General features: G+C 45.3%; 1 protein-coding gene across 1 annotated transcript; it reads left to right on the plus strand.

The window, feature by feature from the left end:
• Nucleotides 1–936: 936 nt before the first annotated feature.
• On the plus strand, nt 937–6,755 carry LOC148004597 (uncharacterized). The gene is made up of 3 exons (XM_087559347.1): nt 937–954; nt 1,739–1,903; nt 5,292–6,755. Exons 1-3 carry the CDS (start codon nt 937–939, stop codon nt 5,499–5,501), a joined length of 393 nt encoding a protein of 130 aa, XP_087415473.1. The 3' UTR covers nt 5,502–6,755.
• Nucleotides 6,756–15,173: the final 8,418 nt, after the last annotated feature.

The raw sequence follows: 15,173 nt of genomic DNA on the forward strand, positions 1-15,173 counted from the left end.
TAAGAGTACTGACTGCTCCTCCAGAGGTCCTGAGTTCAAATCCCGGCAACCACATGGTGGCTCACAACCATCTGTAATGGGATCTGATGCCCTCTTCTGGTGTATCCAAAGACAACTACAGTGTACTTATATATAAAAAATAAATAAATCTTAAAAAAAAAAAGACAAATGCATATGAATATATATTTTTGAGCTCTGTTTACCGTATGTCTCACATGCTGTATACTCCCACTCCCTTCTTCTTTTTTTTTCGGAGCTGGGGACCGAACCCAGGGCCTTGCGCTTGCTAGGCAAACGCCCTACCACTGAGCTAAATCCCCAACCCCCTCCCACTCCCTTCTTACTGGGTAGGTATTGTCTGTCTGTCTGCTCTGTGATCAGGTATCCCTATATAGACCTGGCTGGCCTCGAACTCACAGAGATCTGCCTGCTGCAATTAGCCATGCCAGGCTAATTACAACATCCTGATGATATCTATTAACTCAGTTGAAAGGAGACACTCAAGCTACATCATAAGTAACGAAAGCAGCAAATAACAAACTTAACTCCCCTTCTGCAGTTGCTAATGTCTGAACACTGTTTGACACAGAGGGCCCTGCTACTCAGGGCTTGCCTTCAAGTAACAAACAAGTAAACTGTAGGGCCAGCTTGGATGATCCAGAAAACCAGACACTCCACAGAGACATTTTTCCTCTCTGCTTCTCCCCTTGTGTGTCCGTCTGCTCCATGGGGCAGGTGGCAAGTCCACAGCTGACTTTACAGTGTCTGCACATCCCCGACACACAGGCTGTCCCCACAGCATCTGCACTTCACTGACACATGGTCTTTCTGGTGTCCTTTACTGATTCTGCTGAATTCGGGCTCAGTTGAGTTATGGTCACTATCACTCTGCTAGGGGCCAGACCTCTCACATGAGTCTCTAGGGCACAAACCCTAATGGGAGTGAAGCCTGTGGTGAGTGAAAATCCCCTCGCTGGCTCCTTTAGGGCTTACCATATATACTGGTGGCACTGAACACAAACAGAAAGACACTGACAAAGCCATGCAAGAAAGAGGAAGGGACGCTGGTCTGCTTTTTTTACTCTGTGACAAATACATTGAGATGAGTGACCTAAAAACAGAGGGCTTCATTGTGTCTCCTTGGTTTAGAAGCTCTCATCCATGGTTGACTGTCTCTACTCTTAATGGACATGGTAAGGCAGAACGTCATGGCTGTAGCCAAGTGTGTAGGCACGCCAATGCTGACTTCACGGTGACTAGGGAGACAGAAAGAGGCCAGGGAGTGCACGGAGCCATATTGGATTTGGGCCTAGCCGCTTTTTGACTGCATGGCTCAAAGTGGCTAGGTGACTTTGGGCTGTTTGGCCACAGAGACTCACCCCTAAGATGACTGCATTAAGTCTTAAGATTGTTGAATGAAAGCCTCTCCCGTGAATTTATGGCACAGGAAGATAACATTCAAGGGATGCCTCAGCTCCCTTAGCAGATACCTGTTACCTCCTGAATCAACACCCAGTGTCTCCACCGCCTGACCTCATCTTCTACCGCCCCGACCTCTTTGCCTCCAGCTATCACTGCCTGTATCCGCACCTCCCCCTCCTCTGTGTTTCACAAAGGACACTCCCCCTACCTGAAAGCCTTAAAAGCTGTAACATTCACCCCAATAAACGAGACCTTGACAACAGAATCTTGCTTGGTCTCCTTCTTCTCTCAGCCCCCCATTTAGGCCCAAGGGTAGCGCCCCTTCGGGACCCTGAATAACTGGGTCCCCGCTGGCGGGGACAAGTGGCGCCTGAACAGGGACCCCGAAGTACGGCCAACTACCGGACGACGGAGACAGGAGATCCGAGGAGAGATTGAGGACTCTTCAGGCTGCATCGCTCGTGCATCGCTGGAGAGGGAGGTAAGACCGGTCGAATAAGTGTCGTCCCATCGCCATGGGGAAGGTATTGTCTAAGGAGGCTTGATTCATAGGAGAGATCAAGCGCTCATTCAGGGAGAGAGGAAAGAGTTAAGAAAAAGGATTTAATCAATTTTTTTTGTTTTGTTGATGAAAAGTGTCCTTGGGGTAAGATGGGCTAGAAAAGGCCTTGATGATTTGGGCTAGCGTAAGTAAAACTTGTAATAAAAAAGGGACAAGGTAATGGTAAAGTATTTTTGTGTATGCGTTCTTTTAGAGTTATGTTTTAGTCTTTGGACCCTGACTAGAGATAGTTTACACCCTAGACATGAGAGAGAATGGGTTTGGGAAAAACAGTCCTCCCGGACTCTCCGCAGATGCTTTGGAGAAAGAGAAAAACCTTTTCAGAGCTCTCTTAGGAACAGAGGGAAAGCAGGAGACGTCCTGCCTCTCTGCTGGTTCCTATTGGAGAAATGCTTATTTCTGGTTCTGGGTTCCATAGGTAGGATATGTGGGACACCATCTAGTTTTTTCCCTCTATGTCTATTGTCTGTCCTTGGTGCACCAAGCTGTCCATGTCTGTCAGTTTATGTCTGTGGTTTTTGCTTCTCGTTGCTTGAATGTTTTGTGTTTCATGTTTAAAAGAAAAGGTTAAAATTTTAAATGCTGGTTGATTCACCCATTGATGTAGTTTTAACTCCTTTCAAGAAAGGTACAAATAAATAAAAAGTTTCAATTGGCTTTTGGAGCCTGCATCTGTAGCTAGAAGCCTAAGTCCACTGGGCAAGCTCCCCAGGGGGCTGGCTAAATGTTTACACTAGCCGATCCTAAAGGCACTAGGAGCTTCACAGCTTCTATGGTAATGAAACTGATAGCTGTTTCTCTTAGAAAAATCCCTGACTTATTATTTGACTTAGCAGGTGACAAGGTGCTTCTCTTAATATTACAGCTAGAAAAAGTAAAAATGGTGCTTGGTCTAAATATTAAAGATATGTATAGCCACTTCAATTTTGTTTCTGATTGGTTTTAAATGTATAAATATGCTCTACACGCCTTGGTTATGTACTATTGGCTTTTAAGTTATTAGATATGGTTAAAAAGGTGTAACATTGGTAACAGAAAGTTGGCTTAAAATTGTAATTTAGATGAAGTCATTCTAGATAACATGTGACATGGGCCTGGTTGCCTTGTCACTGTTTGGCCTTAGCCTTAGATTATAGGATCAAAAGCCTCTCCCTGTAATTTACTGCACAAGAAGTTTACATTCATGGAATGTTTTCAGCCGCAACAAGACCCTTCTGGGTCTCCAACAAGGTTTGACCCCTGCTGAGCCCTGCCCTTGCATGTGGAAGCTTTTTGTTCCCAACTGGCAGTCTGGCCAGGTACTTCTCACCTGAGTCAGAATTAGGCTGGCCTTCCTGGTTATTTCCCTAATTTATTCAGGCCACATAGTCTGTCCTTTGTTACCGAAGTCTCAGCCAGGGTTCCCCACTGTGCTTCGCAGATACCTGCTAAGTGCTGTACTTTAGATATATAGTTTGGTCCATAAAGAAACCAGAGGCTTTTTCCTCTTCTGGCTTGACACACACACAAAAAAAAAAAAAAAGAAAAAAAAATCAAACAGGTAGAGATTGTTACAAGACTTACGAAAGATTGATGAGGTTTTAGAACTTGTGAGAGCATTACAGCCAGTTTGCTTACTCCAACTGCCATTTCAAGATAGATTTAGAGGACTGGTTTTATACAATTTGTTTACGTCCTGGCCATTGTGAGTTTTCATTTCGTGAGCTTGCTTATAATTTTAGAGAGCCCACAAAGTGATATCATTAAAAATTTTACAAAAGAATGGCTAATAGCCTTATATTATGTAATTTTGTCGCTTCTTCAATGTAAGAAGTTAGAACCTTAAATCTTTCAGTGTATATGAAAATTTTTACTACAAACCTTTGCTCTCAAAATGAGCTTTAATATTTGGGGAGTAACTGTTGCAGAAAAGAATATTTGAAGCTAATTTTAAGCTTCTAAGGATATGTTAATTGGCTAACTACCTCACCTTAGCAGAGGACTTAAGCCTTCCTTTGTTATCCTCATTGGAGATAAAGCTTCAGTTGTGTTAATACAGAACTGTAGACTAGAGTCATGGAAGTATTTTAAAAAAGAAACCTGGTAAAACATATCTTATTCCAAACAGCAATTAAATTGGTTATTACAAAATACTGATATTTGGCCTATCACATATACAAATCTCAGGCAAAATTGATAATTTTACTCTTTGCATGCTTTTGTATTTCCTATAAATTTGTGCATACAACCCATAGAAAATGAGCTTACTATATTTATAGGTGGTTCATCTAATGAAAAGGCTACATGTATGATTGGATCACTTGTTTATTCTCTTCAGTTTCCCCTGCTTTAGCACAGATTATTAAATTACGTGCTGTAGCCACTGTTTTAAAAAAAAAATCAAGCTTTTAAGTCATATACTGATAGTCAATGTATGGCTTATGGTTTACAGTTGATTAAAAAGTTTCCCTTTTTAGATACTACTAGCCCTCAAATTATACAATTACTTAATGCTATATTAGAGACAGGTTTTCTACTTAAAATCAATGAGTGATTTCAGTGTGAATTGTCTGACAACTCACTGTCCTTTCAGTGCTCTGGCTCAGACAACTAAACAAAACCATAGACCCAGCTCTTTAAAAATGGTAATAGAGTTGATAACACACCCTCTTGAAAAGAGGAAGACTCCATTTGCTTACTTTCAACTCCCAGCCTCACCCTGCCGGCTCAGGGATTTCTAGTGCGACTAAATCTGGACAATATTTATAGGATTTGGCATCTCTAATTAATGCTTATGTTTAGGTAAATAAAGCTGGTGAGGGGCTGGAGAGATGGCTCAGTGGTTAAGAGCACTAAGTACTATTCCTTTATAGGTCATTTAAGAACTCAAACTGGATTGCCTAGACCCCTTAACAAGGGAGGACAATGATACCAGGCAGATTATAGGCCTTACATAGGAATAATTAGTCAAAAAAATCTCATTCTTTATATCACCAAAACAATAATGCTGGAGATAATAATTTGGTATAAAAGTAAATTTATAAATACAAGTGCTCAGTGTCCTCAATTTAATCCTCAAGGACTTATCTTAATAAATAATATTTTAACAATATTTTAGTAAATAAAAAAGGGGAGTTATCCCTGTATGCTAAAATATGCTCCTTTTATTTCAATTTTAAAATTTGGATGCCAAGGAACACTCTGAGTTTATGGCACCCTACAGCTAGGCATACTTCTGCCTAGGTGAAATAGAAAGATCCACATATTGGCATGATCCTGTTCAGATATTTTATATGGGGAAGAGGGAATCTTTGTGTTTTTTCTACAGGATGCTACAGGAGTGTGCCAGCTGCCCGAGTGGCTGGTGAGCCATGCTGATCCTGGGAGCATGAAGATTCAGCTCTCCTGGTTCGGGTCCCTGGAGTCATTCCTGTGTCCTTGGAGGAATATGGAGGATTCCCACTCATCTTTTGTCATCACAGAAATTCTGGCGTTGCTGCAGTCATTGTGTCCCGTCCCACCACGGCCTGCGCTCTGACCCTCTGTGCACTGTTGCTTGGTGGAAGCTGCTGTGGACTGGGGAACTCTGCCCTGGTTTTGCAGATCTCAGACATGGTTCCATTGCCTGCTGGTTGTTCCAGAGAAGAATGACCGATCCTGAACTGTCCTGGGAAAGACCTTGGCATTTTCGCTGCTATTGTAGCAGCCATTACTGCTGCAGCCATTGTGTCTGCAGTGTCTGGAGCTACCTTCCCCCAATCTATTGTTACGCAAGCACAGTGGGTGAACTTTCTGGAGTAGTTGCTAACAATTGGGAATTCTAAATTTTATTACAGGAGCGGCTTGACTACGGCCCTTGGTAGTATGGCCATAGCAGCTGAGGAGAACCAGATGAGGTGCCCACTACTTATCATCGGGAGAGGCTCAATTTCCACAATCTCTTATATTAATGCCATCTGGCTCCTACTCTTTCACCCCTGGGCTCAAGTAAGAGGAATGAGAAGATGATCCAATGTAGCTTTCCTCAGTGACGGGCAACTTCCTCTGACCCTTGACCAATCTAGACATGGAGCCTTGAGGGCGACAAGGTGGTCCTATGACAGAGAGGCTGGGGTTTGAGAGGTCGATCCTAAGACAGAGGTGGCTACACCCCGGTTAAACGTGTGGGCCGGTCAAATGCTCCTCTGCCCAGTTTCTCCCCCAATAACACACACGTATAGCCCAGAACGGTGTGTTACAGCATAAGTTCATTCCTAGCCATTGGGGTGCAGTCCTAACTGCAAGAGTGGCTCACCATGGCCGAGCTGGGCACTCTGTGAGGCATGTCTGATCTCTCTCAGACCACTACTTCCACCTAATGGTCTTTTATAAAAGAAAAATGGGGGAGATGCACGGAGCCATATTGGATTTGGGCCTAGCCGCTTTTTGACTGCATGGCTCAAAGTGGCTAGGTGACTTTGGGCTGTTTGGCCACAGAGACTCACCCCTAAGATGACTGCATTAAGTCTTAAGATTGTTGAATGAAAGCCTCTCCTGTGAATTTATGGCACAGGAAGATAACATTCAAGGGATGCCTCAGCTCCCTTAGCAGATACCTGTTACCTCCTGAATCAACACCCAGTGTCTCCACCGCCTGACCTCATCTTCTACCGCCCCGACCTCTTTGCCTCCAGCTATCACTGCCTGTATCCGCACCTCCCCCTCCTCTGTGTTTCACAAAGGACACTCCCCCTACCTGAAAGCCTTAAAAGCTGTAACATTCACCCCAATAAACGAGACCTTGACAACAGAATCTTGCTTGGTCTCCTTCTTCTCTCGCCCCCCATTTAGGCCCAAGGGTAGCGCCCCTTCGGGACCCTGGATAACTGGGTCCCCGCTGGCGGGGACAAGGGAGCAATGTTTTCTCTTCAAAGGTACGTCCTCTGTGACCCACTTCCTCCAAGAAAGTCTCATGTGTTCCCCTTGCCCACACCCAATTCTTTGACAATTTCACACGTGTATACAATGTCCATGGTCATTGTCACGTGCTTTCGTCACCTCCTTTCTTCTCCTTTCCCACTGAACCCCTTCTTCCCAAGTTTCCTTCCTTTGCAGCCATTGACTGCCAATAGTTCCTCAGGGTGGGGCAGCCCCTCTCCCACCCAAGATGGGATGTCGATGGGCTACCCAACTCTTAAGAACCCATTCAAAGGGGCTGGGGATTTAGCTCAGTGGTAGAGCGCTTACCTAGGAAGCGCAAGGCCCTGGGTTCGGTCCCCAGCTCCGAAAAAAAAAAAAAAAAAAGAAAAGAAAAGAAAAAAGAACCCATTCAGCTATAAACTCATCAATAGCTGAATCCATTTATGAAGCTGGTGTCTTCAGGACCTCCTCATCTCCTCCCAATAGTGCCACTGAGGTGGTGTGAATGAAAATGGCCTCCATAGACTCAAAGGGACTGTCGCTATTAGGAGGCGTGGCCTTGTTGGGGATAGGTGTGGTTTCATTGGAGAAGTGTGTCACTAGGGGATGGGCTTTGAGGTTTCAGAAGCTCAAGCCAGGCCCAGTGTCACTCTCTCTTCCTGCTGCCCTGTGAATTGGATGTAGAACTCTCTCAGCTCCTTCTCCAGCACCGTGTCTGACTGCACGCTGCCATGCTTCTCGCCATGACAGTAATGGACTGAACCTCTGAACCATAAGCCAGCCCCATTTAAATGGTTTCCTATATAACGCTTGCTGTGGCCATGGTGTCTCTATACAGCAATCAAAACCTTAATGCTGGGATCTGAGTCTTCAAAATAAAATCCTCTTGGGAAGTGGAGAGATGGCTCCTTTGGTTTAGAGCAGGTGCTGTTCATGCAGGGGACTTCATTGCTGACTTCATGGTAACCAGGGAGACAGAAACCCTTCAGTTTCTGGCCCCCATGCCAGGTGGCTCATAACCACTTGTAACTCAAACTCCAGTGCATCTGACTGCTGCCCTCTGAGGGCACCTGAAGGTGGTCCGCACACTGATTCCCTCTACCACATATAATACATAATAAAGAATAAAATGTCAGACATTAGCAGTGTACAGCCCTATTGGGGAGATCCTTCATACCTAAACCATATAGGTGTGAAAATAGGTTTCCTAGAATAGGTCCTGATTTGAGCTGCCTTTGGAAGGCAAATTCTCGACGCTTCTCTGATGAGAGCTTGGGGGACAGGGGAATTCTCAGGGTCAGTTTAAGGCGGGACCAGCACTCTGATTTGTTTCTAGGGGTCAGGTCACACAGGTGGCAAAGAGGTTTGGCAGTAGCCTGGTAGAAGCCAGGAGTGTGTCCTCAAGTGTCAAGGGGAGCTTTCCTAGCCAAGAAAAGGCTATTTTAGGAGGGTGACTAAGGCAGAAGTTATGTTGCTGACAGGCCACAGATGTAGAGGATTCCGGCACTCCTCAGAGAGAGGCGCCGGAGGCCACACTCTGGGCTCAAGGGTCAGTCCCACAATTATAACTTTTTTTTTTTTTTTTTCCGGAGCTGGGGACCGAACCCAGGGCCTTGCGCTTCCTAGGTAAGCGCTCTACCACTGAGCTAAATCCCCAGCCCCCAATTATAACTTTCTACTCTTTCTTTTTTTTTAATTTTAATTTAACTTATTCTATTTATATTTCTCTATTTTTATTTTTATTATTAATTAATTAATTTATTTATTTTGGAGACATGGCTTCTCTGTGTAGCTTTGGCTGTCCTGGAACTTGCTCTGTAGACCAGGCTGGCCTCAAACTCACAGAGATCCGTCTCCTCTGCCTCCTGAGAACTGGGACTAAAGTGCCACCATTGCCCAGTGAGTTTCTTTTTTTTTTTTTTAATGAGCTTTTAATTAGTGTCACAGCACAGGCATTTGGTGGGAGGTCCTCTGACTTTGAGGGTCCTAGGGATGGACTTTCTGGAGGTGCTTGAGGGAGAAGTTGGAGGGAAGGCAGGGGTCATTTACTCAACAACACATTCATTCAGTAAATTTTCATTTAGCCCTGATCCACGTACTGTTCTAGGCATGGGGGAGGGGAGACTTAGAGATTAAAAACATAAAAAGAGGGGTTGGGGATTTAGCTCAGTGGTAGAGTGCTTGCCTAGCAAGCGCAAGGCCCTGGGTTCGGTCCCTAGCTCCGAAAAAAAGAAAAAAGAGAAAAAAACAAAAAGACAGATGCTGTCCAGCTTAACAGAACGTACAGCCTTATAGACCCAGCCAGGAATGGTGGCATTTGCCTGGAACCCTGACTTTGGGAGATGGACAAAGTTCAGCATCATCCCGAGCTTCTGAGACCTGCCCGGGTTTCATTAGACAATCTCAAAAACTAGAAAAAAAAAAAAAAAAAAGCTAAGCATGGTGCTGGATGTCTTTAATCCCTGAACTCAGAGGGCAGAGGCAGGTGGATCTCCTTGAATTGAGGCCAGTGTGGTCTACACAGGGAGTTCCGGGACAGCCAGGGCTACATGGGGACCCTCTCTCAAAAAGCCAAAACTGAAACACAGAAAAACAAATTGTAAAATAAACGAATGAATGACTAAACAAATAAATAAATAAATATTACAGGTAAACAGTGGTTAAAAAAAAAAAAAGAAAGAAAGATGCCGTTTCTTGGCATGGGGCCCAGGAAGCTTTGTGAAGGAGGTGTCCCTCCTTTTCGCCATCATTGTGACAAAATGCCTGTCGCAGCTTCAGGGGGGAGACACTTAACTTTGCTACTGGGTTCAGAGGCTCCAGCCAGCACCTGGCTGGCTCTGTTACTCCCAGGCTCCTGGAAGGCTAGAGCGGAACAGAGGCAGTTCACGGTGGAAGAAAGCTATTCACATCACAGCAGCCAGGAAGCAAGGAAGAGGAACAGGAGCTAGTTAGAGCCAGAAACACTGTTAAGATCACACCTTCCGTGACTCACTTTCTCCCTTGGGCCTCGCCTTTCCAAGTTCCACCACTCCCCCATATGTTTATTCAGAGCTTAAATCCAAGCCTGTGTCATTAGTCTCAGTGCCAGAGAAGCAGAGGCAGGAGGATCTCCGTGGGTTTCAGGCCAGTGTGGCCTACATAGTGAGTCCCAGGCCACCCTGAGTACATAGTGAGACCCTGTCTCAAAAAAAAAAATAAAAAACCGTTTGACTTGGGAGACAAAACCTTTTGGGTTCAGATTCCATTTTAGAGAACCTGATATGAGGTTGAACTCACAGTAACTAACAGGCCGGTACCTAGCACCAATTTCCAGGTTACCCGCCCTCCCAACAAGACCTGCATCTAACACCAGTTTCCAGATTATCCCCCCAAAATCTGCACCTCCAACTTACAAATCTGCCCCCAACACTTCGTTTCCTAACAACCACCAATCAGGGGGAAAACAGAAGTTAAGTTGATGGCTTGGCTCCCGGCACCAGCCAATTATGTAAAAGGCCATATTGTGCCCCCCACCCCTTCGGATGTGTACTGGGCTGGATACCCACTTCTTACCTCTACAAATACCTACCTAAAACTAGGCTCAGAGCTCCACCTTCCTGCTGCGTCAGGGCTGGCGGGGAGCCCAAGTTCGAGCCTGAATAAAGAGACCCTAATGTGATTGTATCAGACTTGGCTCCTTAGTGGTTTTTGGGGGGGTTCACGAACATTCCCTGGCACAACAGAATGTGTCAATGTGCTAAACCTTTGGAGGTCAAAGCCCTCATGATTGATCTGACCCTTTTTTTGGAAATCACAGACACCGTCAGACGTACTCAAAAAAGCATGCTTTGCTAATCTCCCGAGGGATCTCTTAATCCAACTAAACTGACACTTCTGGATTGAACATCACAAATGTTATTCTAACCGGAATTTGGAAGAATACCTAGGAGCCAGCCCAACAAATGGCAGGGGGTGAGGTGTGAGTGGCTAAAACTCCCCAGCTGGGATTACTGTTAGGCAAACCATGAAAGTGCTTAGAGACCAGTAGAAAGGGATAGCAGAAAATCAGAGGGGGTGGGGGTGGGGGTAGGGGTGGGGTGGGGGTAGGGGTGGGATGGGGTGGGGTGGGGTGGGCAGAGGCAGGGGCAGGGGCAGGGGCAGGGGGAATGTGGCTCAGTTTCCTAGGGTGTATGAGGCCCTAGGTTCAAACCCCAGCACCATAACAAGGAACATGTAGACATACCCATCCTGGAGAAAGCTGAGCTCTTGTAGGACTGACACTCACACACTTTACAGTGAAGTTCCCTTTTTGTTTTGAAGTATTTGTGCTTACGGCAGAGGCCTGAAATATTCAATGTAGCACCATTAAATATCCCAGGGGCTATCTTATTGGCCTCCAATGCTTGCCATAGCTCTTTCCCTCCAGGTTCAGCTGGCTTCAGCTCCTCTCCCTTTTACATCTTTCCCTGGAGTTCTGATTAAAATGTACCGCTCTCTTAAACCTCCCCTCAGGCACCTCAGGTCCACAAGGTTAATTACCAGGAAGCACATAAATTACTTCCATAACTGGTTAAACTAGGTAATCCTTACTGGATGGCACGATTCTGCTGTAGTAGAGAAATATTAATAAGGCTTACACCTCCTGAGTACTGTTATTCTTGGTCTTAATAACCTCTTCACTCACAACCATCTCAATCACTGTAACAAATGACTAATGGGTTTGGCTGTCTTCCTGAGAGCCAGGGCCGCTCACTTTAAGCCCTGTATGTTACCAAATGCCCACAGCTCTGTGAGCAAAGTGAGTGAAGAAGTCCATCAGTATACAGAAAAAGGAACAAAAGCACATGGGCAGTGTCTTAGGGGAGACTCTTATAAAGGTAAACATTTAATTGGGGCTGGGTTACAGGTTCAGAGGTTTAGTCCATTATCGTCATGACGGGAAACATGGCAGCTTGCAGACAACATGGTGCTGGAGAAGGAGCCAAGACTTCTGCACCTTGCTCTGGAAGCGGCAGGAGACCGTCTTCCACCCCAGGCATGGCTCGAGCATATGAGACCTCAAAGCCCACCCTCACAGTGATACACTTCCTTCAACAAGGCCACACATCCTAACAGTGCTATTCCCTCTGGGCCAGGCCTCCACACAGATGAGTGTATGGAAGCCATACCCATTCTCACCACCACAGGGGACATGTAGCCTGTGAAGCCCGGAATACTCAGCTGCTATAGTATGGCAGGAGGGTTCTAGTCTAAATTCTACTCCAGATTCTATTTGCCAAGCATTCATGCTCCCAAGCCAGTGACCTGAGGATAAATGCCATTGTTTTTTCACTGTTCCCTTTTGGGGTCTAGAATGTTCTATCACTAAAGTGTAATGCCAGGTCCATCGCTTTGGTTTGAGAGTTGTCCTCAAAGTCCAGGCAAGAGCACTTAATTCCCCATACAACAGTGTTGAGAGCTGCAGCCTTGAAGAGTGATGGGGGGTCTGCACTCGAAAATGCTAATGTGATCATCTCCAGAGTAGGCGTGCTAGAGAAGTTACGATGGCACCCTCTGTGTCTCTTTCCTCTCCCCCACTAGCCTTGTTTACTATGAGGTGAAGACTGTGCTTTACCAGAAGCCTCAGGTCTGGCCTAAGCCCTTTGATTTGGGGCTTTCTAGCCAGAGCGATGGTACAGTAAATTTGTTCACTATAAATCACTGAATCTCAGGGACTCTGTTACAACAGACTGGACAAGGACACCCCCGACAAAGAAACCATTAAGAAATGGTTCGTGGATTTTTCCAAGTGGGTCTCAGGGAGCCACAAGGTTCTTGACAGAAGAGGAGGAAGCAGGCTGGTGTCTCACGGGTTTCGTTGAAAAGCTGGACCCGCTCAGTTTTGATACAGAACCCAGAGCCCTGGGAGGTGGAGGGAAATTAGACAGCACCAAACACACCAGAAATTTGTCATCTCTGTTAAAATGAATGACTTATAGAATTCTTACCTGAGCGATTTCTTATTGTCAAAATCCTCGAGCGTGGATATTGCAACAGAGAGATTTTTAGTGTATATTAGCTTTGCATTTTTGATACCTTGAAGGGAAATTTTAACAAGAATTCTAGTGTTTGTTCCTCAGAGAGAAACTCAGAGAAGATCGACAAGAATAATGTGTGTGTGTGTCTGTGTGTGTGTGTGTGTGTGTGTCTGTGTGTCTGTGTGTGTCTGTGTGTGTATGGGTGTCTGTGTGTGTGGGGTCTGTGTATATCTGTGGGATAGCATGTGTCTGTGGGTGTCTGTCTGTGTGTGTGTGTGTGTGTGTGTGTGTCTGTGTGTCTGTGTGTCTGTGTGTCTATGTCAAGGTTAGGGTTTCCAGAGGGCTGTAAGGTGGGCTAATGGAATGATGTATCTGCGACAGGAGACAGAAGCAGAAGCCATATCTTCCTGGGCTTCAGCACATAGAAAGGACTAAGAAGAGAGAGGCAAGGGTAGAACTGGGTTTAGAAATGGAGGGCATGCTATGACAGAATAGGCACTGTGTAGTGGCTATTCCTGGTTGTCAACTTGACTCTATCTGGGATGAACTACAATCCAGAATTGGAGGGTAAACCTGTGATCCAGGTCTTGAGGCTGGAAAACACAAGTTTCTGACCTGGATCTTGGCATGGATATCTTGAGGCAAAATGGCCATGAAAATCTTAGGCCCAGGCAAGGTACTACATGCCTTTAATCCCTTGTAGACTGACTCAAGGAGATCTCTGAGTTCAAGGTCAGCCTGGGACAAAACAAGTCCCAGATCCAGGTGTAGTGGTGCACACCTTTAATCTGGGCCACGCCTTCTGCTGGAGACCTACATAAGGACACTGGAAGAAGGAAGACTCACTCCCTAGCTTGCACTTACTTGCCAGCACATCTGTTGGAATCTATTTCTTTAGGATTCCAGCTTATACAGAAGCCCAGTTGAAGTAGCTAGCCTTGTGGGACTGAGCAACTACTGGATTCTTGGGCTTCCCATTCATAGTGGCCCAAGGTTGGGTTAGTTGGACTACAGACTGTCAGTCATCACAGTAATTTGCCTTAATATAGAGAGGCATTCCATAAGTTCTAGGACTCTAGAGAGCCCTGACTAATACACAGTGATGGCCATTATTGGCTGTCACCTTGCCTGCATCTGGATTTAACTGAAACCCAAGCATCAAGGTACACCTTTGAGGGACTTTTCTTGATCTAATAATCTCTAGTGGGAGACCCACCCCAAATCTGGATCATTTGAGGTGGAACAATGCCCCTTGCTTCCCCTGCCTGCCCTCTGTCACTGGCAAGTCCATCTGTTCACTGAAGACCAGCCGGGACACCCAGCCTCTTGGACTGGACAACTACTGGGTTCTTGGATTTTCCACTGGTGTAATGCCAGCTTTGGACTAGCCTATAAGCCTCTCTAATAAATCCCATAAGTACATATGGAACTTATTTGATCATTTATATGGGATTTAATATTTTATATATATTTAATGTATATGAATCTATCTGTATGTATGTGTGTATCTATCTATCTTTTTTTTTAAAGATTTATTTATTTATTTAATGCATAGGAGTACACTGTAGCTGTCTTCAGACACACCAGATCTCATTACAGATGGTTGTGAGCCACCATGTGGTTGCTGGGAATTGAACTCAGGACCTCTGGGAGAGCAGTTGGAGCTCCCGCCCCCCCCCCCCCCCCCAGCTGGGGACCTAACCCAGGGCCTTGCGCTTCCTAGGCAAGCGCTCTACCACTGAGCTAAATCCCCAACCCGCAGTTGGAGCTCTTAACCTCTGAGCCATTTCTCCAGCCCTCTCTATCCATCTATCTTGTCAGTTTTTTTCCTCCAGAGAACCTGATTAATACAAACACCAGTGACATATATGTTCAGTTCCTCAGAAGGCAGGGGTGGGGTCGAGGATGGGAGTGGGGACAGATCTTGAGTTTAAGGCCAACTTGAACTATATAGTGAAACATCTCAAAAAACAAACCAAACAAACAAAAATTTTAGAATGTTAGCCTTTTTAGGTCTTTGATGTATGAATTGGCTGGTAAGAAGGGGTCCTGGGCCCAAGGTTGGTGGTGCCCACACCTTTAGTCCCAGTACTGGGGAGGCAGAAGTTGGCAGAACTGTGAATTCTGGAGGCCAGAGGAAGAAATCCTGTCTTGGAAAACAAACAAACAAACAAAAAACAAATAAACAAAACCAAAACAAGAGGAGGGTGTCCTAGAATTCTGGTAGATTCTATAGTGCCGGCTTACTCCTCTTGAAACAACTGAGCAAGTCTCATTTGTTCTTGCTTCCTTATTTGCCTGAGAAATATTTATAT

This window comes from Rattus norvegicus, chromosome 7 (assembly GCF_021556685.1).
Source record: "Rattus norvegicus strain SHRSP/BbbUtx chromosome 7, alternate assembly SHRSP_T2T, whole genome shotgun sequence".
Taxonomy (NCBI): Eukaryota; Metazoa; Chordata; class Mammalia; order Rodentia; family Muridae; genus Rattus; species Rattus norvegicus.

Excerpts from the sequence above, each read along its gene's own strand:
- LOC148004597 (XM_087559347.1), top strand. Across the intron at positions 1,904-5,291 it reads GTGCATCGCTGGAGAGGGAG|GATGCTACAGGAGTGTGCCA; the intron begins GTAAGACCGGTC and ends TTTTTTCTACAG.